Source organism: Episyrphus balteatus, chromosome 2 (assembly GCF_945859705.1).
Source record: "Episyrphus balteatus chromosome 2, idEpiBalt1.1, whole genome shotgun sequence".
In the NCBI taxonomy this organism is placed as follows: domain Eukaryota; kingdom Metazoa; phylum Arthropoda; class Insecta; order Diptera; family Syrphidae; genus Episyrphus; species Episyrphus balteatus.
Window position 1 is genome coordinate 76,555,643 of NC_079135.1, and position 26,518 is coordinate 76,582,160.

Below are 26,518 nucleotides of genomic sequence, written 5' to 3' on the forward strand. Positions count from 1 at the left end.
ATAGAGACACAAATATTAAAAACGTTAACGAATGATCGTAATCGTATGCTGTAATTCGACCCCAGAGGGCTTAGAATTAATATTTTGAATGGATATAATGGATTTTGATGCGAATAAAATTGTTTGGATATAATGGGTTTTGAAATTAACCTCTAACTTTGTGGTCTGATTTCTATACCAAAAAATGTAATTAGAGACTCAAACTTGGGCGCAACGTATGTGTCATGTCATGTCATATGTCATGTCGTGTATAAACATAATGTAAACTAACGATCGAACAGAAGCAAAAGATCTCATGTAAAACCTCTAATCAAAACTGACATTCATTCTGACTACACGTGTTAAACTAACAAGAACTAAGAGCTTAAACTTTCAATGTTATAATATTCGTATTATTTTATATTTCAATAAATGTTAACTTAAATAAGTATTTAAGAGTTTTTAATTTATGTACTCAAGTACATAACATGGTGACAGAATCGGGATCTTATTAAGAAAAGATAAAATAAAATAATTGTCGAATCACGCAACCTCAAAATGGCGGCATTAAAAATGGAACCTTTTTCGATGAATGGAAATGTTGCAGAAAATTGGCGACGGTGGAAGTCAGATTTTTCCAACTATCTAATTGCAAATGAATTAGATGAAAAATCTGATAAACGAAAAATTGCAGTTTTCCTCATGACTTGCGGTGAAGATCTAAAGTGCAAATTTGCACAACTCGAAGTTGAACCTGTTCTTCCCGCCACTGAAGTTAAGTTTGAACAAGTCCTGGCTAAATTTGATGACTTCTTTAAATCATTTTCTAATGAAATCTTTTCTAGTTATTTATTTTGGAACTCAAATTTTAGACAACTTCCAGAAGAAAAATTTGATGTTTTCTATAACAAAGTCAAACAACATGCTATCGACTGCAATTTTGGCAATTCGCTATCAAGAAACATTCGGGATAAATTGCTTATTGGTATCTCAAATTCTGCCTTACGCGAGCGCCTTATGCGTGAAAAAACTCCATCCGAAAAAATTGTTGTACAGCAGTGCCGAATAAGTGAGTTATCTCATAGCCAGTCAAATTGCATGTCCTCTGCCAGTGTAGAAAATCAAGAAGTTTCTATAGATTTCATAAAAAAAAGAAAATTTCAAATAAAGAATACAAACCAAAATCAGACATGCAACAAGTGTGGACGGCTGCACGATCCCCGGCGTTGTCCAGCCTATGGTGATGAGTGTAATAATTGCGGCAAATTGAATCACTGGGCAAAGAAATGCAGAAGCTCGCCGAAATATAAAAAAAACCTTCTACAAAATAAAAATAACTACAACCACGTCCATCAGATTCAGACTGGCAATGACAACCATGATGAGGGTGAAGTTTTTACAATCTCCACATTAGCTGGCAAATCCGAATGTTCTTCGAAAGACTGGTTGGTGAATGCATTTATAGATGGAAATCTTATTAATTGTAAACTTGACACAGGAGCTCAGTCAAATGTTATTTCTGTTAATTGTTTCCAGCAATTAAAAAATAAACCGAATGTGCTTAAAACCAAGGATATTTTGAAAGCATTTGGAGGTTCAGTAATTGAATTGGTTGGCCAATGTTATTTGCAAGTTGAACTCAATGGAATCAAATGTAAGCAGCGATTTTTAGTCACTTATCTGGATGTAAAAACTATTCTTGGACTTGAGGCATGCAGATATTTTAAGCTCATTAATAAAAAAAATATATGTGAGCTTGTGTTCAACAACAATCAAATAAAAGAAAATCCAGAATCCATTATCGCTGAGTTTGCAGACGTGATTGAAGGCCGTGGTTCATTAAAACCAGTTAAAAAACACCTAAAGGAGAATGCGGTTCCTCATATTGCTGCAGTAAGACGAATTCCAATTTCATTGCATGAACCAGTTAAAAAAAAATTAGATTATCGAACCACCGCAACTAATGGTCTTAAATCTCAAGCCGCGAACCTCAAAACAAAACCTTATAAAGAATATTGTGTGAAGGACACAGTATGGTTTCGCAAAAATAATAAAACTCCTTGGACAACAGGAAAAATTGTTAAAAAAAAATCGAGTCGCCGTTATGTTATTAAAACAATTGATGACAAATTTTTCACAAGAAATAGTGTGTACATTCGTCCTAACAAATTTCCAGAAAAAAGCGTTGATAAAGATTACAGCAAAAGTTTTGCATCTCCTGAAGACTATTACACCACCGCTTCGCCTGGAGCTCAATTTTTAGAAGAAGAACCGACTTGTTCTTCAGCGAAACAGTGTTCTTCTAACAAAACTTCATTAATTGATAGAAGCATTTATCAAGCGATTTCACCTAAAGCAATAATTGATAATTCAGATTCTATAATGAGTATTAAATTACTATTTCCAGATATGAAAACATCGAAAGCCGTACCTGATATACTAGCAAATTCAAATTCTCAACCTATACCGGACATTCCTGAACAACCAAGCGGTTCGAAGAGGGTAATAAAACCAAGAGTCAAATTAAAGGATTATGATTTAAGTATTGACTAAAAATGTATGTTTAATCAATTTATTATAAAAGGGGCGTGTCATGTCATGTCATATGTCATGTCGTGTATAAACATAATGTAAACTAACGATCGAACAGAAGCAAAAGATCTCATGTAAAACCTCTAATCAAAACTGACATTCATTCTGACTACACGTGTTAAACTAACAAGAACTAAGAGCTTAAACTTTCAATGTTATAATATTCGTATTATTTTATATTTCAATAAATGTTAACTTAAATAAGTATTTAAGAGTTTTTAATTTATGTACTCAAGTACATAACAGTATGTATTTGAATAATAGAAACAAAACCTCATACCTAAGTCATTTTTTTTGAAAAGTGGATATAATGGGTTTTGATTCTAATCCACACAATTGGAGGAAGTAGTCGGATGCTAATGTCAAATTAACGTTTTTGTTGTTGTTTTCTTTGACTTTTCGACAAGTTTCGTCCGACGCATCCGACAATTATAGTTCTGGCTTTAAAAGGCACTAACCTCAAAGCAAATAAGTGTTACCTACTTCTCTTTTGCCCGTGGCACACTTCTAGTATAGATACCATGGTATAAATTTATACCACATGTGCGTCATGCTAGTATCAGGCGAACACAATGGTATTAGGTCTGTTTAATGAATCTGATCCACACAGAAAAGAATAGAAGCGATCCGAAAAAATTATGCTTACGAGGTTCTAGGCTAGACGAAGAGGTTTTTTTCGATTTCTGAAAAACTTGCAAAAACGACTTACGAGGTTATGAAGTTTAACCGTCGTTATGTATCTTTTCTCTCAAATAGTTGTTGTAAGTGTGATCAACTGTACAGTTGTTAGTGTGGTCAACTTTTTGTGTGATCAACTAAAAAGTTGTACAAACGTGGTTATATGCGGTAGCGGTACGTAAATGTATCAAAAAATTCAAAACTGGAACAACAAGATTTAGGTGTGGAATATTTTTCATGCAATTACCCGTACCGCGGTACCGCTACCGGGAAAGGAGAATTGGTATCAAATCAAGGAACTATAACTTAGAAATATCTTTTACTATTGTCGTTTTGTTGCAATGCATGAAGACTGTACGATATTGCAATATTCGAAGTGTTTATGCATTCTGCAATGTGAAAAGGACAAATTGAATTATTTATATTTTCATTTTGAATATAAAAGACATAAATGATGCTCTGTCATTTTCCCTGAGCCTGAAAACAATAATTTACATTCTGTTGCATTGGGACTTCCACTCTATTTGGGACCTAGTTCCATATTTACCTAAATAAAAAGAAATCAGTACGTTGTTTTTTCCAAAATTCAAACCGGTATTCTTCAACCGCTCCTCACTTAAGAGCGTTATAAGAATATCGGCCTAAATTTCGAAAAAATAGCTTGAACAAAAATTATGTATGTACCTATTGTCATTTTGTTTTATAGTTTTATTAAAGACCAAAATCTAAATTTTATTCATCAACTTTAAAAAAACAATATCGAATGCATTGTGGACAGAAAAGCAATTTTCTGTCCTTATCAGCAATTTACACGATGTAGACGTCCGAAATGCATTCGATTTTTTTTTTTTTAATGTTGACGAATATAATAAAATTTAAATTTTGTAAACAAAAAGTTATTTTTGGTCTTCATAAAACAAAAATATCCCTAGACCACAAATTTGGTTCAAACTTTTAATTCTTAAATTTAAAAGTAATTTTATTACAATGTCTATTTTGTTTCATTTTTGTATCACAATTTTCCATGTTTAAACTATCCGGTCACTGTGGCGTATGTGCAACTTTTTTTCTGAACAAATATTGGAACCAGTGCCAACGTTTTGTGGTCGAAAAGTACAATAATTTTAAAATAAAATGTGATTTTCTTTAAATATTTCTTTGTGGCAATTGCATTTAAGCTAACAAAGTACAATAATTTAGTTTTTATACTTTTTGGATGCCAAGTTGATAAGTAAAGTTTATTTTGAATTTTTCTAGTTCGAGGGTCTTTTGGAGCATATTTCAGAAGTGTCAGAATGTATATATGGATTTATCGCGATTATCCACTCCACAGATTTATATGTGAATATGTAGTAAACATACACAGATAAAGGATATTCGCCAAAAATACAGCTGTAGAAAGATAAACTTAAAATTATCATGTAATAGTAAATGTGGTTGCAATGTCAAAATATTGTATTCCTTGGTATGTTGTAAAATAAAAAAGTATTTCAAAGGGAATTTGTAATATTTTCAACTAAATTTATTAATCGAAATAACTTTAAAACAATTTTAAAATAAGAAGAAACTATCGAAAATGCAAATATTATAGCATACTCGTTGGTATTGGAATCCATCCTTTAAAACAATTCTAATCTGCTGATGACTTAAAACACTTCTAGTTCTTTTTTTTTTTGTTTTTGTTTGTGTTGTTTTTTTTTTAAAGAAAACTTAAAAATAGATTTCGCTTTCAGTAAAAAATATAATTATACAATATTATAAGCTTCAAAATTGAGAAAATGTACATAATCATATTAAACAATATTATTTTAATGAATATAATGAAATAAATCGAACAATATTGAACAAAAACTAAATACACTTTATTACGTTCTCTTTTTTGCAAATATATAAATTTATATATATTTTCTTGTCTGTTTAATATTTATGTTTTTTTTTTTACAACTAAATTTAAATAATTTTCTTAATCAGGTTTACAGCTTTACTCATTCTTCGTCTGACAGTACAATTCCTTAAGGGATTTCAATTCTTCGATAAGGGCTTTGTTTTGGTTCTCTAGCACCGCCACCCGATTTTCCAGGCACTTAATGTACTCCTTTTTTTTACGCCGACATTCTCGAGCTGCTTCGCGGTTCTTTTGCAACCGAATTTCTCGTTTTCGGGTTTGATCTTCGGCTAGGACTGAGTTATCTATTTATTGAAAGTTTTCGTATAGGGAAACGATAGAAGTACAAACATGGGCCAAACGGAGAATACAAAAAGAAAAAAACAAACAAAAAAAAAATGGGAAGAAAGGAGAGAGAAATAATCGCAAATTAATTGATTTTTTTGAAAATATAAATTACTGGTATTGATTTTATTGATCCTACTAGGTAAATAAAATGCTGGTGCTGTTTCCTGGGTCAATTGGATTAGTGTACCGGTCGTACCGCCAGTCGATGCGATTGTGGGTATTCCGCCGCTTTCTTGTATTTGCAAAGTCGTTCCAGCTACGGAATTTCGTTTCGATTATTTTTCGATTTATCAATCAAAAATTAATTGAGAAATACTTATTACAAAAATGAGGTTGTGTTTTCTTACAAACGAATTTTTTATTAATTTTTTTTTTAGTGGTGGTAGTAGCTTGAGATATGTGAAATGCAATATTTATTTTTTTATTTGGCGGAATGAGTTTGATGAAATTGATAAGAAGCTCAGCAGTTTATGTGGTAATTTGCTTTATGGAGTTTTGTTTTATTATTTAAAGAGATGAAGTATTTAGGTAAACATTATGTAAGGATTTTTAAAAACATTTATTGTATTTGAAATTATGCTTTATTTTGGTGGTATTTACAAGAAAATGGAGAGCATAAAGTAAGCAGTTTAAAATTTCCAAAATGTATTCGGTCGATGAAAATATTGACGAATTAAAATTTAACTCTATTAGCATTGATGTTAGAATATTTTTAGATTTATTTTTATTTTATATTTTGTTGTCGCTTTTGGTTTCGTGAGTTTCGTTTATTTATTCCTGTTTTTTACACTGTAAAATTTTGTCTGGTAACAATACCTTTCTATTAACGTTTAAGAACGATACGACACCCAAGCACATGTGTTCTGAATACTGTGATTGGATGAACATTGAGTCGTGTTTCCAAATTACTGGTTTAAAGCGAAAGAATAAACCTCTGCAATAGTAACACCATGGCATAGGCGAGAAGTAAAAGGGGGCACTTTCCTTAAGATTTAGACCAAAACAGCTTTTCGAATGTGTAACATTAGTGTGTATGTGAAAATTTGTCTCAAGCAATGAATGGATCGATTGTTCGGACAAAAGTAGGGTATTTTTTTATCGAAATTCGTTTAAGGTAGAAGAATGGACTGCAGATAAAATATTTTTTAGTTTGGAATTCGGCTTTCTCTCAGTGAGGTGTATGTTTTAGTGCTTTTCAATTGAATTTTTCTTTCTCGACGTATTTGTGAAGGAATTTCACTGTTTTACAAAAAGGACCTGATTACGTTAAATATCATACTTTGACGTAAAATTGAAATTGGATAGCTCTTTGAAATAAGTCAAAATCATTTTAGTTTCTTGAGCTACGAAAAACATGTGATCCGCAACCTTAAACAAGGTTTGACAAAGCCTCCTGTTTCAAATAATATGAGAACGACAACAATCATGAAAAGTTTCTCTTGAAATTTATTGGTATGGGCAATACATTTTTCAGGGGAATTCAGCTGCCATTTCAAAGGCTTTTTTGTACCCCGGAAATAAATTTTGAGGCAGATTTAAAATCGCACAGTAAATTTCGGGACAAAAAATTTTTTGAATGCAAAATATTTTCAGAAATTAAATAGTACCTTGGCTTTACAATTTAAACAAGAGATATCCGGAAATTTTAATAATTTTAACTTGATGTGTGTACTAGCGATTAATGTTAAATGTTCTCAAGTGGAGGCGTGTTCTTGTGCACTTTTGCAAAAGTATGCAAAATACTTTAATGCGAACTTGTTTCAGTATTATCCACCGTCCTATAAATAATAATGGTTAACAAGGGTTTTTTTGCCTAAACAAAAATATACTTTTCTGAAAGATTTCGGTGTGCTGAACTCGAATCCGAAGTCAGAAAAAATTAATCAGCTCCTGTTTTTATAATACTAATGTTAGAAAATTCAAAAAACGTTTTTTGATTATTTCGGACGTTATTCTTTTATGTAAAGAAAATAGTTTAAATATATAAATCGTAACGGTTTCTATAAGTTTTTCTTTTCTTTTTTATTATCCGAGATATCTTCAGTTCTTTTGCTTACTCTAAGGTGTATAAAGTTTTATCTCTTTTATGATATATTGAGCCAGTTATCTCGGGCAGTAAAAAAGATATCGAAAAGACTTAAACAGGTCTAGAAAGAAGAAAAAACCGTTCGATTTATGTTTAAACAATTTTCCTTACAATAAATGAATAACGTCCAAAATAGTAAAAAAAAACGTTTTTTTGTGAATTTTCTAGCGGTAAAATTTCAAAAACGGGGGCTGATTATTTTTTTTGACTTCGGATTAGATTTAGCACACCAAAAACCGTCAGTAAAGTATATTTTGGTTCTTTGTGGAAAAGTCTTGTTAACTCCAAAAGTAGACAAAAAAATGTTTTTTTTGCATTTTCTAACGGTAATATTTCGAAAACGGGAGCTGATAAATTTTGTTTACTTCGGATTCGAGTTCAGCACACCGAAAACCTTCAGAAAAATATATTTTTATTTCGGAAACAAAAAGAAAACTTTAATTTTGTAAACCAGTGTAATCAATGAACAACATTTCGAATCGAAATCAAAGATATACAATTACAGATCATGAGCAAAGTAAATGTAGATTTGAATCTAAACGACTTAGTGCCGTTTGCTGAATCGAAACTTAAGCATTTAAGTTCCACATAAATCCTTATGTGACAGTTTACGCAGAGGAAAAAGTAGGGACTAAGAGTTTATGTTCAACATAAATTATTTAAGTGTCGATTCAGGAAATGGCCCTTAAACATTTTGTAAACACCGCTTATTATCCTTATACTAATACCATTTTGTTTTAATAATTTTGTACATAGATAACAACATTTATATAAACGTGTCGCTAACAAGAATAAAAATTGTGCAAATCTATTTACAAAACATACACACACATAAAATATGTAAAACCACCATTAAAATATTAAGGAACCCCTATTTAGTACAGCCCCCTCAGCTTTTCTTGTGAATAATTTTGAATTGTCTTTGAAAACAGCGAACATTCAAGTATATTTTTTTTAAGAAATGTATTTGTGAGATAGCTTAGAAGTAATATGAGACTAAATCCGATAAGAAAAATAGATTAGAGTTAAGTCAGAGTTAAATACGCAAATTTAATGATGACCTTAGTTGTATGGGTTCTTTAGCTTAAAAGCATTTATAATTTAATAAAAAAAAACTGGTTTTTGAATTAAAATCATTTTTAAGAGTCAGCACATGGAGCCCTTAGCGCTCTCTATTAATCTTTATTATAAAGTAAACACTTGGTCAAATAACTCCTCGCTATCTATTATATTATTAAACGTCGGCATTAAAAATGAGAAATCTGTAAAATCGTTTCAAATGACGATTTGAAATTAAATAGGGAAACAAAATTGGGCCAAATTGAATCTTAAAAAAAAAAACAAACTGTAAGGCAAAATTAAATTTTTAATGTTTTGTTTTATAAGGCGTGTTTTTGCTAATACAATAAAATAAAAAAATGAGTAGCTACTGAGTTGTAGAAAAAACATGCCTATAATTGAATTAATACATACATATGTATAGCTTTTTACGGGCTTTAGTTTATACACAAATTTGGAGTTTTGTCCCGGTGGAATTCACTTGGACTTGGACTAATCGTGAGACACCTTTCAATACGCAAACTTTGTTTGAATTCAATTCAACCTACATAGATTTTTAGAAAAAGATCTAATGTGAATGCAGAAATATTAAATCTTAAAATATTAATATTAAATATTAAATTCTTAAACAGTTCTAGATTTTTGAAAACCTAGGCAGCTGTTCTATACAAAGCCTTGATTTTTTAATCATGAATAATAATGTCAATATAAAAAAAATAATGGTGTCAATGAAAATGCTCTATCTAAATTTTAAATGACAATTGAAAAGTTGGTCATAAATGAATTAAAGATTCGGGTATATTTTTGTTAAAGAAACGTCAACTAAATTTTGTTACAGATCTTATCAAAGTTTGAAACACGTTTTGCTCTTGAAGTTAAATTAGTAATTACTTCTTAAATGGCCTCTAAATGTTTAAAAAATTTGTCGTTTTTTTATGAATACCAGCTCTCAAACTTTTTTCAAAATTAAAGTTTAGAATACATTTTCAAAAATAAAACATGAAAAAAAATCTCGAACGATTTTTGAAAAAAATATTTTTAAAACAAACAGAAATTTGAAACGAAAAAAGTTTTTTAGAAATGTATGTTAATTTTTTGTACTTTTTGTTTAAATTCAATTTGTGATTAAGGCGAAATGGAATCTGAAGGTGTGTTCTCAAATATATTTGAGAGGAAAAACATTTTCTTGTAACGAAACGAAAAGTAAAACTTCCTTTATTTATACACATTTTTTTAACATTATTTTAACAAAAATTGGTATGCGTTGTTAAAGAAAAAAGACTTTAAAAAAATCTACTGACCGTATTCCAAAAATTTAATGGTCAAACAAAATTTTAACTTTTTTAAAAACTGAAATTTGTTTTTTGAAATGTGTCAGCTTGATGAACAACTACCACTCCCTTCCTTGTCTTCACTTTAAATATGGCTTTAAAAAATTCAGCTACTCGCTAAATTTCCTTCGAGGTTTTGAAGAAGAAAAGTAGTGGTTTACCAAAATGATAACGATTTTATGCTTCATATCTTTTGTTCTTTAAAGAATAATTCGGGTTTCGATCAGAAATAATTTCCGTTTTGGGTCTTGGTTATTTTATAGGGCTGAACAAAAAGTACATACCTGATTAAATATTTTGGACGTAGCTGACCGTAGAAGTGATATATTGGAATAACCAACCATATTGGCCGAGATATCTTGAGTCAAAGGTTATTAGCCAGAATAACTTAACTTAATCTAATGTTTAAGTTACTGGTAAACACGATTTTTGCCACACGAACCAATATATAGCTTTCTGAAGGTTTAAGGGATGTCTTTGTTTTTTTTTAGTTTCTATCTAGCGCATTTAAGTGTAATTGCGGATTTTCTTAAAATTCATGTAACTATGATAATTCATTTAAACGATATATTTATTCAGACCTAAGACAACAATATATTGACACAAAACAAAAAATAAACAATATAAACTTAGAGAGGGACTGTACTATGAACAAAAATATATAAGATTAACAATTTTTGTTTCTTTTGTTTAAGGAAACACGCACAACATTTTATGCACAATAGAAAAAGATAATTCAAAATATTAGTATTATAAATTTAAATGAAGGATTAGAAACTATAGTAAATGTACTTGACTTTGCAATACCAACACAATTCGAAAGAACATACAAATGAGATGAGATGTTGTTGTTTTTTTGTATGTAGAGAGTATGTTTATGAGAGGTGGATGTTGTATATATTTTTATTTTTTTTTTGTTTAATTCTTGGATGGGATGAGGAACAGCGCAGCAGTATTGTTAGAGTAAAACAAAAACTATACAAATAAACAATGAATCACCTGCAATGTCTGGACCACTGATATCATTTAAGATTTTGTGGTATGAAGGTCTCCTTGTGAATTCTCTTTGTCTTCTGGGTGAGTCGTCATCAGTAAGACTCTCCTCGCTATTTGAATCCATAATTTGTGTGTTCGGTTCATGCTTGATCTAAAATAGTTTTTGGAAATAAAAGGATCATTCGCACTTAGAAAGAGACAAAAATATTTAAAATAAATTCCAACCTGAACTGTATTGCCCGAGGCTGTGTGAATCACCGTGTTCGGTTTACCTACATAGAGGACACCGCCTTTGGACATTGTCACTGGTTGAATATTCGCAGCCGCTGTTTGTATTACCGATGACTGATTTGCCTGTATTACAGATTGGGGCTGAAATTATTTGTATGGTTTTGTTTTTTTTTTTTGTTTTGGTTAATTTAATAATTTGAATTTATTAAGGGCGAATTTGGTGTGGTCACCTGGATATTGTGTGTTGGCATAAATTGAACAACGTTCGATCCGGTCGTTAGAACGGTTGTCGTCGTTGTGGAATTAGGTGTGTTAGATGATGCTTGCGATATACTCACATCTGATAGGGTTTCTATGTTATTTGAATTGTTTCCGTTTTCTTCCACGATGCTGTCCATTTTTTCTATTTTCAACAGCACCGTTGCTTTCGAGAGTTGCTTCAGTTTGACGATTTAAATGTAAACTATTTTTTGATGAATTTGTTTTGTGTGTTCCACTTTGGTTTTGAATTTGTAAAAAGTCTGAAAAAGAAATTCATAATATTGATAATATATTAAAATCATGTTCAAGAGCATGGAAAATTTAAAGGATTTAAATAAGTTTCACATGATATCAAAATTTTGAAAAAAATGAGCATTTTTTTGGCAAAGAATTTTGTTTTGTTTTGGTTTTAATATTGGAGTTGTTTCTAAAAATAAGCTAAATTAATGGAAATTAAATTAAATTTTTGCTTTTAAGTTTTTTTTTCTAACATTTTTAAACGAAGACATTTGAAAGGTTGTAAGTCGAAGGGTCAAAGTACCAAAAAATCAAAATTCAATATTTTTTTTAAAATATAATCTAAGTACCAAGCCTTAGGTTATATTTCTTTTAAGTTAGTAGAGTTGGTATGTATTAATTTTGTTTGTTAAAATCGAATTTTGCTTAATTTAGCTAAAACTAGGCCATTGAATTTGTTTCAAAATAAACTGATTTTTACATTGACAAAGACTTCAATTATTATATACTAGGACCGCAATTCATCATTGTCTTTTGCAACTAAATGTGCGTTTTTAATGACAGCTTCTACTTTATCATTTTTAAAGCTTCATACCATTATGTTGAGGCGGTATGTGTACTTTTGGATTTGTTTCATTTTGAAAACTAGCTTTGCAAGAATTTTAGCTTTGCAAGAAAGAACAAATACTCGTTTCTACTTTTTGAAAATTTGGTTTTGTATTCAAATGGGAAACAAAAAACCTTCTTCTGAAAAACTTGAATATAAATAGGTATAACAATTTAGCAAAACAAAATAAATTTAAAAAAAATATATTACTTGAAAAAAACATTTGTTGAGTTTTGAAACAATGCTCCTCAAATGGACTTATCTTAGTATACTTAGTTCTGGTTAGTAAGTGACTCTCAAAAAACATCTGACACTCTAAAGCCAATAATGGTTCCATTGTATTAGAAAGAAAAAAAATTTCTATCGCAACCAGTTTGCATTTCACTATTCAACTGTTATAACACTTTTTTAATGGTTATAAATTAAAAGTATTATTAAAAAATATGACTGATAAAAAAACTGATGGAATCCATGCATTTGGGGCAGCAATGTGAAAAAAAACTAAAGATTATACAATTAAAATAATTTATTAAATTAATAGGTTTTTTTGCGCTTTGGCAGCAACAACTTCCTAGTAACTATACGATATACGATAAAAATTATTACCATGCTGAAATTCCTTTTGGACGCGCATATTTAAAAAAAATATCAGGTTTCGATGGCTTAATTGAAAGATAATAATCTCTATTTACTGGATTTGTACAAAAAGTTAGTCAAATATCATATTTTTAATTTTTTTTTTTATCGAAAAAGGGACTGAAATTCTCATTTTTTTTTGCTAAGGGTTTTTTATATGGTCATAATTTTGAAAAAAAAAAATGATATAAAAAATGTAAATCCAGAAAGTGTTTTGTTTTTTAGCTTAGAAGAAGTAATATACCTACATTATTATTATATAAAAAATTATTTTCAAAGTTGGCCGTCTTTTTTTAGTGGTCACAGACAGTGTAGGTATGTAACTTACATGTAACACATTAGCTTTGCTATTTATTATTTTGGAAAATAACTTTTTGCCAGTCATATTTCTTAGTTTTAATGTTCTTGACACGATAATACTAAATAAAAATGTTTTTAATATTGAAATTCATAGTTTCATAGTTTATAAAAAACTGTTGGCTATTTTAAATAATAAAAAAAATGATTTATGAGCCTATCCTGGAAAAATCCTTAAAGCAAGATGTGACCTACATATATCCCAAGAAACAATTTTGGAGACAATTATCCAAAATATATAACAATATAAAAAAAATATTAAAGGAGATTTATCATTTTTTCCTCAAGGAGTTCCCAATTAGTTTGTCTAATTAGATTTTAACTATAACAGTTAAAATAAGAAAGTACCTACCTACAAAGTAAACTAGTTGAATCATTTTTCTAATAGAATCTTTTTTCTTTATACCTGTCTCTTGTCCCTTCACAAAAAGACTCTGGCATTCCATTCCTGCCTGAGCTTTATCTAACAGATCTACAAAAATAGTATCCAAAATGGTCAAACGACAGATTGTCTCGGTCTAGTCTTTTAGTTACGTTTGGTCTGCAAAAATTCTCTGCTTTCATGACTCATTCCTTAGGCCACTCACTAGAAATTTTTTATTAAGAAAAAAAAAAGAAAACAAAACAGCTGCCGTCAATTTTGAATCAAGTTTGCAACAATCTAATAGAAGGGGTTAACTGATTTGCAGATCATTAAGTCTTTTAAGATTTGTAAAATCAAAGCAAATAGTGTCCTTTAACAAAAACACTACAAGGACAACCCGCTCTGACCTTGAGTTCAATAAAATAAAATTTAAAAAAAAAATCGCGCAAGTTCTCCATAACAAAATATAGAAACTCATTTCTATAGTTTTGCTTAATCCATTTTTGCAGTAGATAAGAGTTTATGTACAATAAAAATATTCGCACAAAATATTAAATTGCTACATTTCACTACTTTTGGTTGTCTCCTTTTAAAACTTTATTTTATAGATGACGTCATAAGAAAAAAAAAAAGCAGAACAGCGGAAAACTTATTGAGACTTCCTGGTTAGTTTGCTAGTATCTTCACTTTGCCACTTCTACCCTCTCCCGTCTTTAAAGCAACCACATATTTTAAATACTTAAAAAGTTCCTTGATTTGTATCAAATATTTAAAAAACACCTTTTTAAAATGTTCCGTCTTAAATTGTTATCCATATTTTAATCAAAAAAAAAAGTAATCAAAAGAAAATCCACATACAAAAAAAATTTCCCACAAATCTCTTCTCTAATGTGGTGAATGAAACTTTTCTGATGACATCACTAAAAATTGTTGTAAACAAAATGTCAAAAAAAAAAATGTTATATATTTCTTTTTAGGTATTTATCAAGTCGTGCCTTTTGGGCGAATTCAGATTTCTTACACTTTTTTTAGTGCATTACACCAAATTTCTGCTGACAAAATCACGTGTTGCACGAAATTGATTGAATGTTCACCAAGTGTAAATTATCAAATTTTTGATATTAGTTTTCCTATGTGTGGAAATCGCGAGGGAAAAAATTTTCTTTTCTCAAAAAAAAAGTACACAACACACATTCGACGACATACACGACACAACGAGAAGGGGTCTTTTCTTTTTCAGTCGACAACGACAAGAATGACGACGACGTAGACGACGAAAACGAAAGCAAAAAGGATGATAATTTTATAGAAACGTCAAAAGTGAAATTTCCCAAAAGGAAATTATTTTATTCACCATGATTAATGTCAAATATGTTCAATTTGCATCTCTATTTTTGTACAAATGGTTTTGATCTGCTTTAGCACATTGTGATAAGGGCTGTTAGAGCGAGATAAAAATAATTTGTTAAAACAAATCTTGAGGTAAATGTCAAAAATCAAAAAGACAAAAAAAAAATTGCATGATGATGAAAGCAGCAGGGTTATTTATTTTTATTTTTTTTTTGTTAACAAATTTTTGATATAGGTCTATGTTTAAAAATATGCCAATGCCACTCGCGCCTTGAACCACTAGTGAAATTGTCAAATTTTTAAAAACCTGTCCATAGATAAAAATAGATAACACCCTCTTAATACACAGTAGACTAGGACTGGGACCATCAGGGGGTACAAAAAAATTGACTAGTTTTGTATTCGTAATGTTGAAACTATTACGACACAAAAATATTTAATGCGTTTGAAAATGTTGATTCGACTTTAACCGCATTCAAAAAAAGCATAAAAAAGCAAAACACTATTGCTGACAATAACAAAACAAAATTCTTTCAAATTCAACTTTGCTCGTAGGTAGAGTAGGTAATTGACACCTTTATTTTTTTTTTTTTTTTTTGAAAAGACGTAATAAATATTTATGATGTCAATTTTGAGAGATTTGAGTTACCACATTATATTTTTGTATGCACCACACACTCCGACCCTCTATCAACTGTGTCAGCGTGTTTTATGCATATGACAAATAGTATAAATATTTTTTTTTTTTTGTTATTTTTAATAGAGGAAGGTATTCTCTCAGTAGGCCAATTCTTCGATCCGAAATTTAATAGAAGATCTAGAGAGTAGATTTACTTAAAAAAACAAAAATACGAAACCACTGGTTTTTTTGCATTTAATATACTGTGAAACCAACGTCAAAACAGGTAGAGAAGTAGATATATTAGTATACTAAGCAGCGGGGAGGCGCGGTACTGGTATACGTGCAAAATAACGAAACGATTTAACTGAGTAAACCACCACCGTCAGCATCACCAAGTGAACCTAGTGATTACGTCAAAGGTTTCGTATTCGGCTTCATTTCGCGTACATATGCTAGTTGTCAGGGCTGCATTTAGTTAAGTTTCATTTGCTCTATGTTAAAGGCTCCAATTGAAAGTACAAAAACATCAGTGATGACGAAGTTAAAAAAATGAGATATCTGTTTACTCACTTTAAAGATAATTTTCTTGAGATCAATCCCAATGGAATTCTGTGAAAACTGAAACTTTCCCGGCAGAGATCACTCATAGATAAGTTGTTGGAATAGTTTGGTGAAAAGTGTGGTGAATAGACCTACAAAATAGCACCATGGACAGTAAGCACGTATGGGCATAGGGCAACTCTACCCATTTCCATTGTGAAAAAAAAAACGAAAATAAGTGAAAGGAAATATCAAAAAACTGGAAGGAAGGTGAATGGTGAGTTTTCCAGGCACAAACGGTTCTTTGAGGCCGTTTACATTCAACGATTTTTCGTTGTGAGAAAAGTGAAGCCAAGAAAAAATTGTTTTCAGTTTTTTAAATATCGTTCCAATTATTTTTGTTTGTTGCTATAATGCCGACTTTTCGCTAGTCGAGTTTTGTCTTGGGACAAAGCTTTTCGGCACATAAATCTTCTCGTATGAATGCTGGTGTTTTTGCATTTTCTTGTAGGATTTTGTAGGCCTACCTTTCTTCTTATTTCGCGGTCTTATTGGAACGTTATGAATATTGCCTTTATGACGGGATTCTCAGGATCTCTCATTTGAACATGGCAACTTAGTCGGTCCTATTCTATTTTAAGAGATGTGGCATATAGTTTCTTGCATCTTCGTATTTCTTATTTGATCAAGCTTATTTTATACACAAAGCTACTCGTACCTAGCTTTGTGTAATGTATTTAAATATAATCTGATATTTAACGACATTGATAAGTATTAAGGATGGTAATGGTACAGTGGATTTTGTTCTTGACTTCTTGTCTTGAATGCAGATCAAGCTAAATTTTGGAGAGAATTTTGTATTGGAGATACAATTTATGAGGGTACTAGGCTTTTTGGTCCAATGGAGTCAAATATGTTCTTTTTTATGGAAGATTTAACGTAACCTTTAATTAACAAAAACTATTACGTCTATGAACCTGTCTATAGTATAAGGCCTTGCATACAAGGTGATCTAAATTTTCAGCTAAATATAAAATAAAGTTTATTTATTTATTATTTATTTATTATTTATTATTTATTTATTATTTATTATTTATTATTTATTTATTATTTATTTATTTATTTAAGATTTTGGAAAAAAAAAATTGTATGGGAGCTAAAATTCACTTCGATCTGCATACTACACTCAGTTATTTGTGACTATTTTAATAGTCAATCGAAGTAATCGCATTCTCCAAATTAACCAAACTGGGATAACTGTTTTAAATAGTCATTATTGACTATTAAATAGTCGTTATTGACTTTTTCATAGTTGAAATTGACTATTTAATAGTTAATTTGGAGAATGCGAGTACTTCGATTGACTATTACAATAGTCACAAATAACTATTTTTTTTAACTATTTTAATAGTTATCCCGATATTAACTATTTTGTTCTCTGAGTGTAGGCATAACAACTACCTATTTAAGTATTTGAGTTAAATGTCAGCTTAAAAGAAAACGTCTCGCATCAAAAGTTTTCCAGAAAAAAAAAGATTTTGAGTTTAATTTAATTTAATTAACGGCCACTAGTTTAAAAAATACATCTGGATGTAAAATTGTCAAATATCAAAAATAAATCCAAATCCAAAATAGTTATCCCGATTTTAACTATGAAAATAGTTAAAAAATAGTTTAAAATGAGTATTTTTTTTCTCTGTGTGATAGTGAATATTATGGATTTGGATCTATTTTTGACATTTCAATTTCTTTACATCCAGATGTATTTTTTAAACTAGTGAATAATATGGCCGTAAAAGACAACAGAATTTTAATAGTAATTTCGATTGGCAGTCCGGAATCATTCTGAAAGCGTTTTATTCGCACAAAACTGACAGTTTTGTATGAATAAAATTTTTTCAGAATGATTCCGGACGCTTCCGGACTGCCAATCGAAAACGCCATATAAGTTTTTTTGTTGACTGATCCGGCACTGCTTGTCTTTTAATATATTCACCACCACAAAACGCGCAACTTCACCCAAACATATATCTATTTTAATAGGCTGGTTGTTTACGTAGTTGTTCAGCCACGTCAAATGTATGTATGTAAGTCATGTTAATGTATTCGTTTATTTTTTGTTTTTGCATTTACCACTTTTGTCAGTGTCACACATTCAATTTTTTAATATTAAATGCGGGTGGGAGGTAAATTGTAGTAATGCATCACAATTTCATTATTTGTCATCGTTTCGCTATTCAATATTGAACTAGTAGACAGACTATTTGACATGCAATCGTTACACTTTTCTAGACGGTGCTTATAGTCATAGTTAGTTACCAATTAAAACCTTTTGCAACAATCTTTATTTTTACATAACTAGGAAAATACATGCCATAAGTATATTTAAAAAGTACTTAGTATGAGGACAAATACTCAGTTTATCTGTATACAATTAGACAAAAAATATCAGTTATATTGCTTTGCGATATAAAATTTTGAAGAGCAAAATTATTACCGGTAATCAAAATTATCTATCATTTTCCTTCCAATCTTCCAATAATACGAAACTCACCTCTTGTGGTGAAAACAAAAACAAAAAATGAAAAAAGTGCGGCCAAGTTTTTCTTTTCTTTTCGAGTTTGTTTTTGTTGTATTGAGAAAATCGAAGCAGCCAGGGGCGGAACGGGTAAGGTGAATTTATGAAAGTCAATGGCTGCGTTCACCTACGTATAGGATAGGCTATCCAAGATACCTGTGAACACAAATCAGCTGTTCTTCAAATCTCTTATAAGATATACGAGTATCCAAACATTTTTAGGATACATTTGGTTTTTTTTGATTGTCAACAGATGTTTCCAATCAGCTGAGATTTTATATGGGATTACAACAACACAAAGGTATCCAGATACCCTAAGATCGGTACGTGAACGCACCCAATGGGATAAAATAAAATGAACCGACTACGTACAGAAAAAGAAAGGGGTTATTTGATAAATTTCGAGTTTTGAGGATTATTACTTTATATATGAAAATGAAAAAGTTACAAGATTGACTTCTAAACTAATGACAAAACAAATGCAATTATAAAATTTAAATTGTCGTTTAAGACCTTTAATTCGAGGGAAAAATAAAAATTTTCAAAAATGTCACTCAACCCCTTCTTATCCTCAACGCTTCAATTAACAATTCGAAGTTTTAATAAAATTCATATTTTCAACGATTATCTTAAAACAACACCCTAAAAAAAAATTTCCAAAGTTGAACGAAAGAGCAAAAAAAACATACCAAAATAGAGACGAGTACTTCGTTTTGACTAATACTTTTGGGACACACTATATAAAACTTCACATGGCTAATCGAACTATTTCAATGACTAAATTATGGTTAACTAGCGATGAAATAGGCTTACGCTAACCCCATGTCAAATAGTCTGATTAAATGCTTATGAATAAAAAAAAATTCAATACAAAAAAAGTTACACATACGCCACAGTGAACTTCTAAGTTGCCCAATAAAACAAATTTAATCTCTTACGGAACTATGAATACAGCTCAATTCTGTTAACCATCTACTTACTATTCAAATTAAACAATTTTTCATTTAAAATGCTAAATGACTTAGAAATATTTTAGTTGTAAAGAAACGAGTTTCAAACAAAAAAGTAAACACAAAAGTGCTCACTAAGCAAACTCAATCACAATACGCTGGCTGATGGCTGAAAATGTTGTATGTCGGGAGACTTTACATGTACAACCCTATAAATCTCAGCGGACCAAATGTCTACCATGGACCATGTAACCTCCTCTGCCTCATTTTTACCTTTTCCTGTACCGCTACCGCAGCTACCGGCCTTTCACTTTTATGTTCTTTTTGATTACGCTGAGTTTAAATTTACTAGAGGAAATGGACTCCTGTGATTCGGGTTTTTCATTAAAAATGAAATGTCTATAAAATATATAATAAAGATAATTTATTAATTTAATCGTAGAATTAACATTTTCCAAAATAACTTGAAATTCAGAAAATATCCTTATACGTTATACCTTATAAACCAAAACATTAGAATTGGTCAATCCAATAAAAACCTTTATTTTGTTAGTTTTTATCATTAAAAAAAATTAAGTTAATCAATTTGAAAACATTCATCAACTGGAACAACTTTTATTGTGAATACTTGTTTTTAAAGTCTTACAAACTTTACAACTTTTTTACTTGTTTTCCTTAGAATAACTTTTCCCAGTGGTTGTCCAAAACCTTCATATTTTTGGAATACGTGTAGACCTCGAACGACGGTTGCATGAACAACTCCACGTAATTTTGTATTCATGTACGGATTTGCCTATAATTCATATTGTTATATGAAAAAAAAAACACAACAATTACTTCAATATTAAAACCTTATTTCGAAATTGTATGATCTCGGGTGAAACCAAAAACTCCTCCTCAGGGTCCCAAACACAAAAATCGGCATCATAGCCTTCTTCAATTTTTCCTTTAAAGTTTTGAATGCCACACATATTGGCTTGACTCTCACACATAACTCGGCAAACATCCTCAAGACCTAAGCCATACTTTTGACAATTTGTCCAAAATATTGATAGACCTAAAAAAATATGATTAAAAATGAAAAACATTAAAATCACGATGACATTTAAATTTTAAGAGAAACTTACCAAATTGTAACGAAGCAACTCCTGGCCATGCTTTTAAGAAATCTCCTCTAGTTTTTCCATAGTTAAGACACTTGACACCGGGAGTAGCTGGTGAATGATCGGATACAACCATATTGATAGTTTTGTCTTGAATAGCTTTCCAAAGTTTTTCCTGATTGGCTTTCGGACGTATAGGTGGGCATGTTTTGAACTCTGTATGACAGTCTTCTACATCTTCAGCGCACAGAGTTAGATAGTGATGACACGTCTCAGCAGTAAGGTTGGCTTTGTTTTTCTGAGATTTTTCAATAATGGGAATAGTTTCTGCAGCGCTCAAATTCAGGATATGAAAATGTTTTCTAAAATATTCATAAAACATATTTTGAATCAAAATATTTCAGAAGTTTTTGTAAATTTTCCAACTTTTTATTGCATTCAGCTAGATCAGCTATCCAGCTGACTGCTTCAATTTCCATAGATGGCGGTCTAGTTTTTAAAAACGATTCATAGCTTTTTACGTTGTCGTCGTTTGGTTTGGGAACAAAAGTTGTAACTTTTTCCATCTCAGCATGAAACTATACAGGGACATGAACTAAGAAGATATTATTGTCTGTTGCAGATTTCAAATGAAAACTTACTGCAATAATTGCTCCATCATCTAGTTTATCAATAGCTTCTTTAACTTGTTCTTTGGTGACGTATTCAAATTCGGGCAAATTTGTGGGACAAAGAGAGCAATGGAATCCAATCACTCCAGAGCTGGCAAGTTCTGGTAGTTCATTGAAGTTTCCTGGAACAATGCCACCCCAAAAACCTATGTCCACGTAAATTTTGCCCCGGGCAATAGACGTCTTTGTTTTTAAATTAGCAGCATTTGTTGTTGGTGGAATGGCATTTCTTAATAAAAATTATCATTGAAATGAAAAATACAATTTCATAATTAGGTATTTATAATAGTCGAAAATTCAAAACTATAAAATGAATAACTATATAAACTGCTTTGTTCTCATAGGCCAGAAGTAAGTCTAGAACAAAAAGTACCTACTGATATATATACAATGGGAACCAGAAGTTCTAATAAATTTCGATCATTTTTCTTGGACATTTTTTGAATTGTTTTTTTTTTTTTTAAGTTGTTTAAAACTTGTCACGAAAATTAATCCAAAAACCAATACAAATTTTAAATATGAGGAACTTGGGGCCCCAGTTTTTTTATTCCAGTTTTAATTCTGTGGCCACAACCAATAACCGCTTAAGTGAGTTAAGATAAAATTTTTTGAGAGGTTTTATGATGCTACCCAATGCTAAATCTACATCTTTTTAATTTTTTAACTATTAAAAACGATAGATTAAAACTATCTAGATCGAGTTAAGAAAAGATTGAGTTGTTTTTGAGGCAAATTAAAAAATGCGGAGCATTATTGTAAAACTAAATTTTGTTTTTTTTTTTCGACTTAAGCGGTTATTGATTGAGGCCAAAGAATTTAAACGTGGAAACACTTGACTTCTTACATCTTTATTTATTGTGTTTTACAAAAGTTATTAAATATTATTTTTGAAAAAAACTTGAGCGGGAGAATTGAGCCATTTTTTTAGGAAAGACTTGATCATATGGCAATAACATGCTAGTGATTAATTTTTTAATGAAATACAAAAAAATTTATTTATTTATTTTTGTTAGGTTTTTAAAATTGTAACGAGAGGGGAAAATAGGGGAAGTTTGCTTCTTCTCCTTTCTCCATTCTGATATAGTTCGGCAATTGAAGTAAAGCTGCCTTGCTAGTCAGACGTGCAAAATCTTTGCTGTTATATCCAATCTTTCATTTTTCGTAAAACTTTTTCCAATAATACTGAATTATTCTCATTATCTTTATTTTGTAATAAACTAAACTGATTATTTATAAAACCGAACAAGAAGAGTATTTGATTAATCGTAAAAAAATTTTTTTTTTTTTTGTTTACTTTTTTATACTTTTGTACTTATAGGCTATTGATTATGTCGAAAAAACAAGGTAACAAGGAACTAAGATGTTCACGGGTTTTTATATCGTTCAATGGGTTATAAAAGAAGATAAAACCGCGGAGTGCTATTAAATGAGGGGTTGGAAATTGAAGATAGGGGTGCAAAAACCCTCTTTTTGGTTTTTTCGATGCATATCACTTTTTGTAGAGAATTAAATTTCAGAATAATGTTTTTTAAAAATTAAAAAAAAAAAAAAATTTACATACCAAAACAGTCGAAGCAACCATAAAAAAATCGATTTTTTGAGTTTTTCTGCTTTTTGGTTGTCTCTTTTCTTGGGTTAAGATAGACATATGCATTGCTCTAATAAAAAGTATGGCCATTTGAATCTATAGGCGTGTTTTTTCTATTACTCAGTAGCTACTCAGTTTTAATTTTATTCGCAAAACAATAATGAAAATTACACAAGTAAGTATTTGTTTTTATTGTTTTTCGAATAAAATTAATTTTTTTCTCATTAGAGAAAACTTGCTTTACTTCATGTCATAAAACAGACAGAAACTAAGGCGTTGCTCTTTACTGCATGTATTAACCGATGGTTTTTTCTTAAGCTTTAATCGCCTTAAGTCTTTAGCCTTCGAAATCACTCGCTTCACTACGGATGCACTTGCTTTAACACCACTTTTTCGTTTTTTTTGGTGTCAAAGTCATGTAAATTTTACGCGAGTCGCAGAATCGTTCTTCTGTCAACTGCAGTAACGGCACTCACTGTTCAGGTTTTCATATTTTTTCCACATTTTTACTCATTCCGTAAAAATAAATGAAATAACTTTTTGGGTTTGATGCGTTTTTTTACCTTTTTGATGAAAAGGCGGGTGACACTCTAGATTTTCTTCTTCTGCCAATAATTTCGCGCGATCCATTTAAACTGACATTAGCCAAAAATTACCAAAAGACATTGGAAAACATTTTTGCATTTCCATCTTCTTTGATTTGCACACGAAAACCAATAAAAAAGGGGGTGTCCTATTCAAGTGAACAAAAATAGGAGCACTTTTTTCACAGTTGTTTCGCAAAAAATTGCAATATTTAACTAAAGTGACATTGAAAATGAATGATCTTGCTCACAGAGAGAGTGCATAAGGGGACATACAAAATAGTAAAATATTGACCACTTATCTATTAAGAGACTGGAATTATACCCACTTTTATTAAAAACAAAAGGTGTGTCCTATTCAAGTGGCGAGTAGTGTATTAGTTTAATATAACTTTAGCTCCTTTGTCCCATTGAAGTTTCCATTTCTGGAATTTCATTTTTTATCCAAAAACATTCGTGAAATAATTATGCAAAGAGTTTTTTTTTTAAATTTCCCACAAAAAGTTAAATTTGGACTTTGGCAAAAGGTTCTCATTTATTGATAAGTTGTATGCATTAAATAAGTAATGTAAAATTCTTTCCTACATACTACACTGACAATACTAGGACATATATTTCAAAAAACTGCATTTTTTTTTAAATAATTGCGATACCAAATATACTCGTACCTATGTGAATATTACCAAAAAAAATTATGAATTTATACATTTTATGTTTTCTATATATGTAGTTGAAAAACTATTGAAAACAACTTACGTTGCACGATCAATTATTGTAGTAAACCCACCGGCAGCAGCTGCTTTTGTTGCTGTTAAAAACCCCTCCCAATCCTTTCGTCCTGGCTCGTTTATATGAACATTGGTGTCGATAAGGCCCGGCATTAAAACCATATTTTCAAAATCAATTACCTGAAAAAGTCAAAAGATTCCAATACTAAACAACAACGAACTACAAAAAAAAATATATTTTTACTGATTCCGATTCGGTGTTGTACATATAGGAATTGACTTCCTGACTTGATTTTAAAATTCTTTGTATTATTCCTTCTGTAGAAACAATAATTCCTCCATTAATAAACCCATCTCCTTTTCCAAGATAAATACGCTTGCTTATGAATAAAATATCCATTTTCAATAAATTCTCTTATATAAAAGGTAAATAAGCGTTTTTTTCTCAAACAAACTAAAATTAGACGTCACCACAGAGATGCTTTTTGTTCTTTTTTATAATAAATTACAATGTGCGAAAACTGATGACTATAAATATACCAAGCGTTCACGCTGCTTCAGATTCAAGTTTTCAACTGAAATGGTTTTCGACAATTTTGTAGATCAAAAGGCTGAATGAGATAAAAGTTTAGTAAACAAATGTTTTTTTCGGGACTGAGATAAAGAGAAATGTATGTTATCTGTAGCCGGCGTAAGAGAGATTTGATGATGATCCGGGCGAGTTTTCTCAATTTTTTTTTCAATGAAAACCAATTTTGGCGAAGAAACTTCTTTAAAATTTTGAACTGGTCGGTTATCTCCTGTACATATGTACATTTATGCCAATCAAAGTTTTTTTACTCAAAGAATAAAAAACAATATAACTGACCAGTTCAAGATTTTCAAATCCGAAAGAATTTCCTCCGTTGGAATTGTAGAAAAATTAAGAAAAAAAAGGTCACTACGGTGTATGTGTAACATTTTCTTTTATCGAAAAATTTAGGAAGATACAAATAAAAAAATCCCTTTTTAATCGTAGTTTATTACAATTTTTATTAAATGTAAATAAAAGTTAAACTTAACATATTTTTTATATGTATGTATGTTAGGGTGGGTCAAAAAAATCGAAATTCTTTTTTTTGATTTGGTACTCCGAAAAATCGATTGCTAGACCCCTCTAGAATATACACACCAAATATGAGCTCTTTATATTAATGGGAAGGTTCTCCGCTTTGCAATTTTCCATTTTTACATCAAGCTTCTACAAAAAAAAAATAATTTTTTTATTAATTGACTTTTTAGCAAATTTCTTTTCATATTCTTGTAGGAAATGGAACGCTCTACAAAAAAGGCCTTATACACTTTTTTCGTTTATCAAACCGTTGAATAGATATTTAAAGTCCAAAAATCGAGAAAATCTTTAAAAATTCGTTTTTTGTTCTTAATTTTGTAACAAATTGAAAAGTTATAATGATCAAACGCGCAAGACATATTCTTGTTGAAAATTGATTGCTCCACAAAAAAGGTCTTATTAACTTTTTTCATTAATCTAACCATTCTAAAGATATTCGAGGTCAAAGTTAAAAAAAAATATAAAAACATTTTATATTTTTAAAAAATTTCTAATTCACTGAAACTTCATTATTTTCAAATTAGCAAGATATATTCTTGTAGGGGCTTAAACGTTCTACAAAAAATTGCTTGGCATCAAATTGATTGCTTTAACCGTTTAGAAGATATTCGTATCCAAATCGCATTGCATACGGGTCATAAGAAAACTATTGAAATCAGTGAGCATTGGTTTGGATACGAATATCTTCTAAACGGTTAAAGCAATCAATTTCATTCCAAGGACTAGGAACACACATGCGATTTTGATCGCGCGATTATTCATTTGCAAAAATGGATCACAAGGATTTCAATGCCTGTGGACACACATGCTTCCGGCGATTAAAAATTTGAAAATTTTATCTAGTTTTTAAAATCGGTGCATCTTATTTGCAAATAAAACAAATAACAATTGTAGTTTCTTACAATTAAAATTGTTTTTTTTTTTAAACTACTGCTCGTAATTGATTCAATATTCGAAAATGTTGCGCATACGCCATAGTAGCGTCTATGTTTTTTTAAATCTTAATAAAGGGAATTTTAAAAAGCGCGACATAGTCAATTATGTCA

The 26,518-nt window shown here is 30.3% G+C and overlaps 2 protein-coding genes across 9 annotated transcripts; both read right to left on the reverse strand.

The window, feature by feature from the left end:
- Positions 1–4,749: 4,749 nt before the first annotated feature.
- LOC129912639 (cyclic AMP response element-binding protein B) lies at positions 4,750–16,012 on the reverse strand. 7 transcript variants are annotated; one of them, XM_055990974.1, is made up of 7 exons: positions 15,881–15,995; positions 15,647–15,814; positions 11,416–11,706; positions 11,180–11,326; positions 10,958–11,105; positions 5,595–5,738; positions 4,750–5,439 (listed from the first exon to the last, which is right to left on the reverse strand). In XM_055990974.1, exons 3-7 carry the CDS (start codon positions 11,581–11,583, stop codon positions 5,231–5,233), a joined length of 816 nt encoding a protein of 271 aa, XP_055846949.1. In that variant the 5' UTR covers positions 11,584–11,706; positions 15,647–15,814; positions 15,881–15,995; the 3' UTR covers positions 4,750–5,230. The 7 variants fall into 7 exon arrangements, with proteins under 7 accessions (XP_055846949.1, XP_055846953.1, XP_055846947.1 ...); XM_055990978.1 differs by having other exon boundaries at positions 11,524–11,706; positions 15,647–16,012; XM_055990972.1 differs by having other exon boundaries at positions 15,647–16,007.
- Positions 16,013–20,264: 4,252 nt separating this feature from the next.
- On the reverse strand, positions 20,265–24,923 carry LOC129912637 (allantoinase). 2 transcript variants are annotated; one of them, XM_055990971.1, is made up of 7 exons: positions 24,606–24,923; positions 24,390–24,541; positions 21,432–21,690; positions 21,217–21,368; positions 21,007–21,152; positions 20,539–20,681; positions 20,265–20,480 (listed from the first exon to the last, which is right to left on the reverse strand). In XM_055990971.1, the coding sequence occupies exons 1-7, from the start codon at positions 24,759–24,761 to the stop codon at positions 20,322–20,324; spliced, it is 1,167 nt and encodes a 388-aa protein (XP_055846946.1). In that variant the 5' UTR covers positions 24,762–24,923; the 3' UTR covers positions 20,265–20,321. The 2 variants fall into 2 exon arrangements, with proteins under 2 accessions (XP_055846946.1, XP_055846945.1); XM_055990970.1 differs by having other exon boundaries at positions 20,539–20,744; positions 20,815–21,152.
- Positions 24,924–26,518: the final 1,595 nt, after the last annotated feature.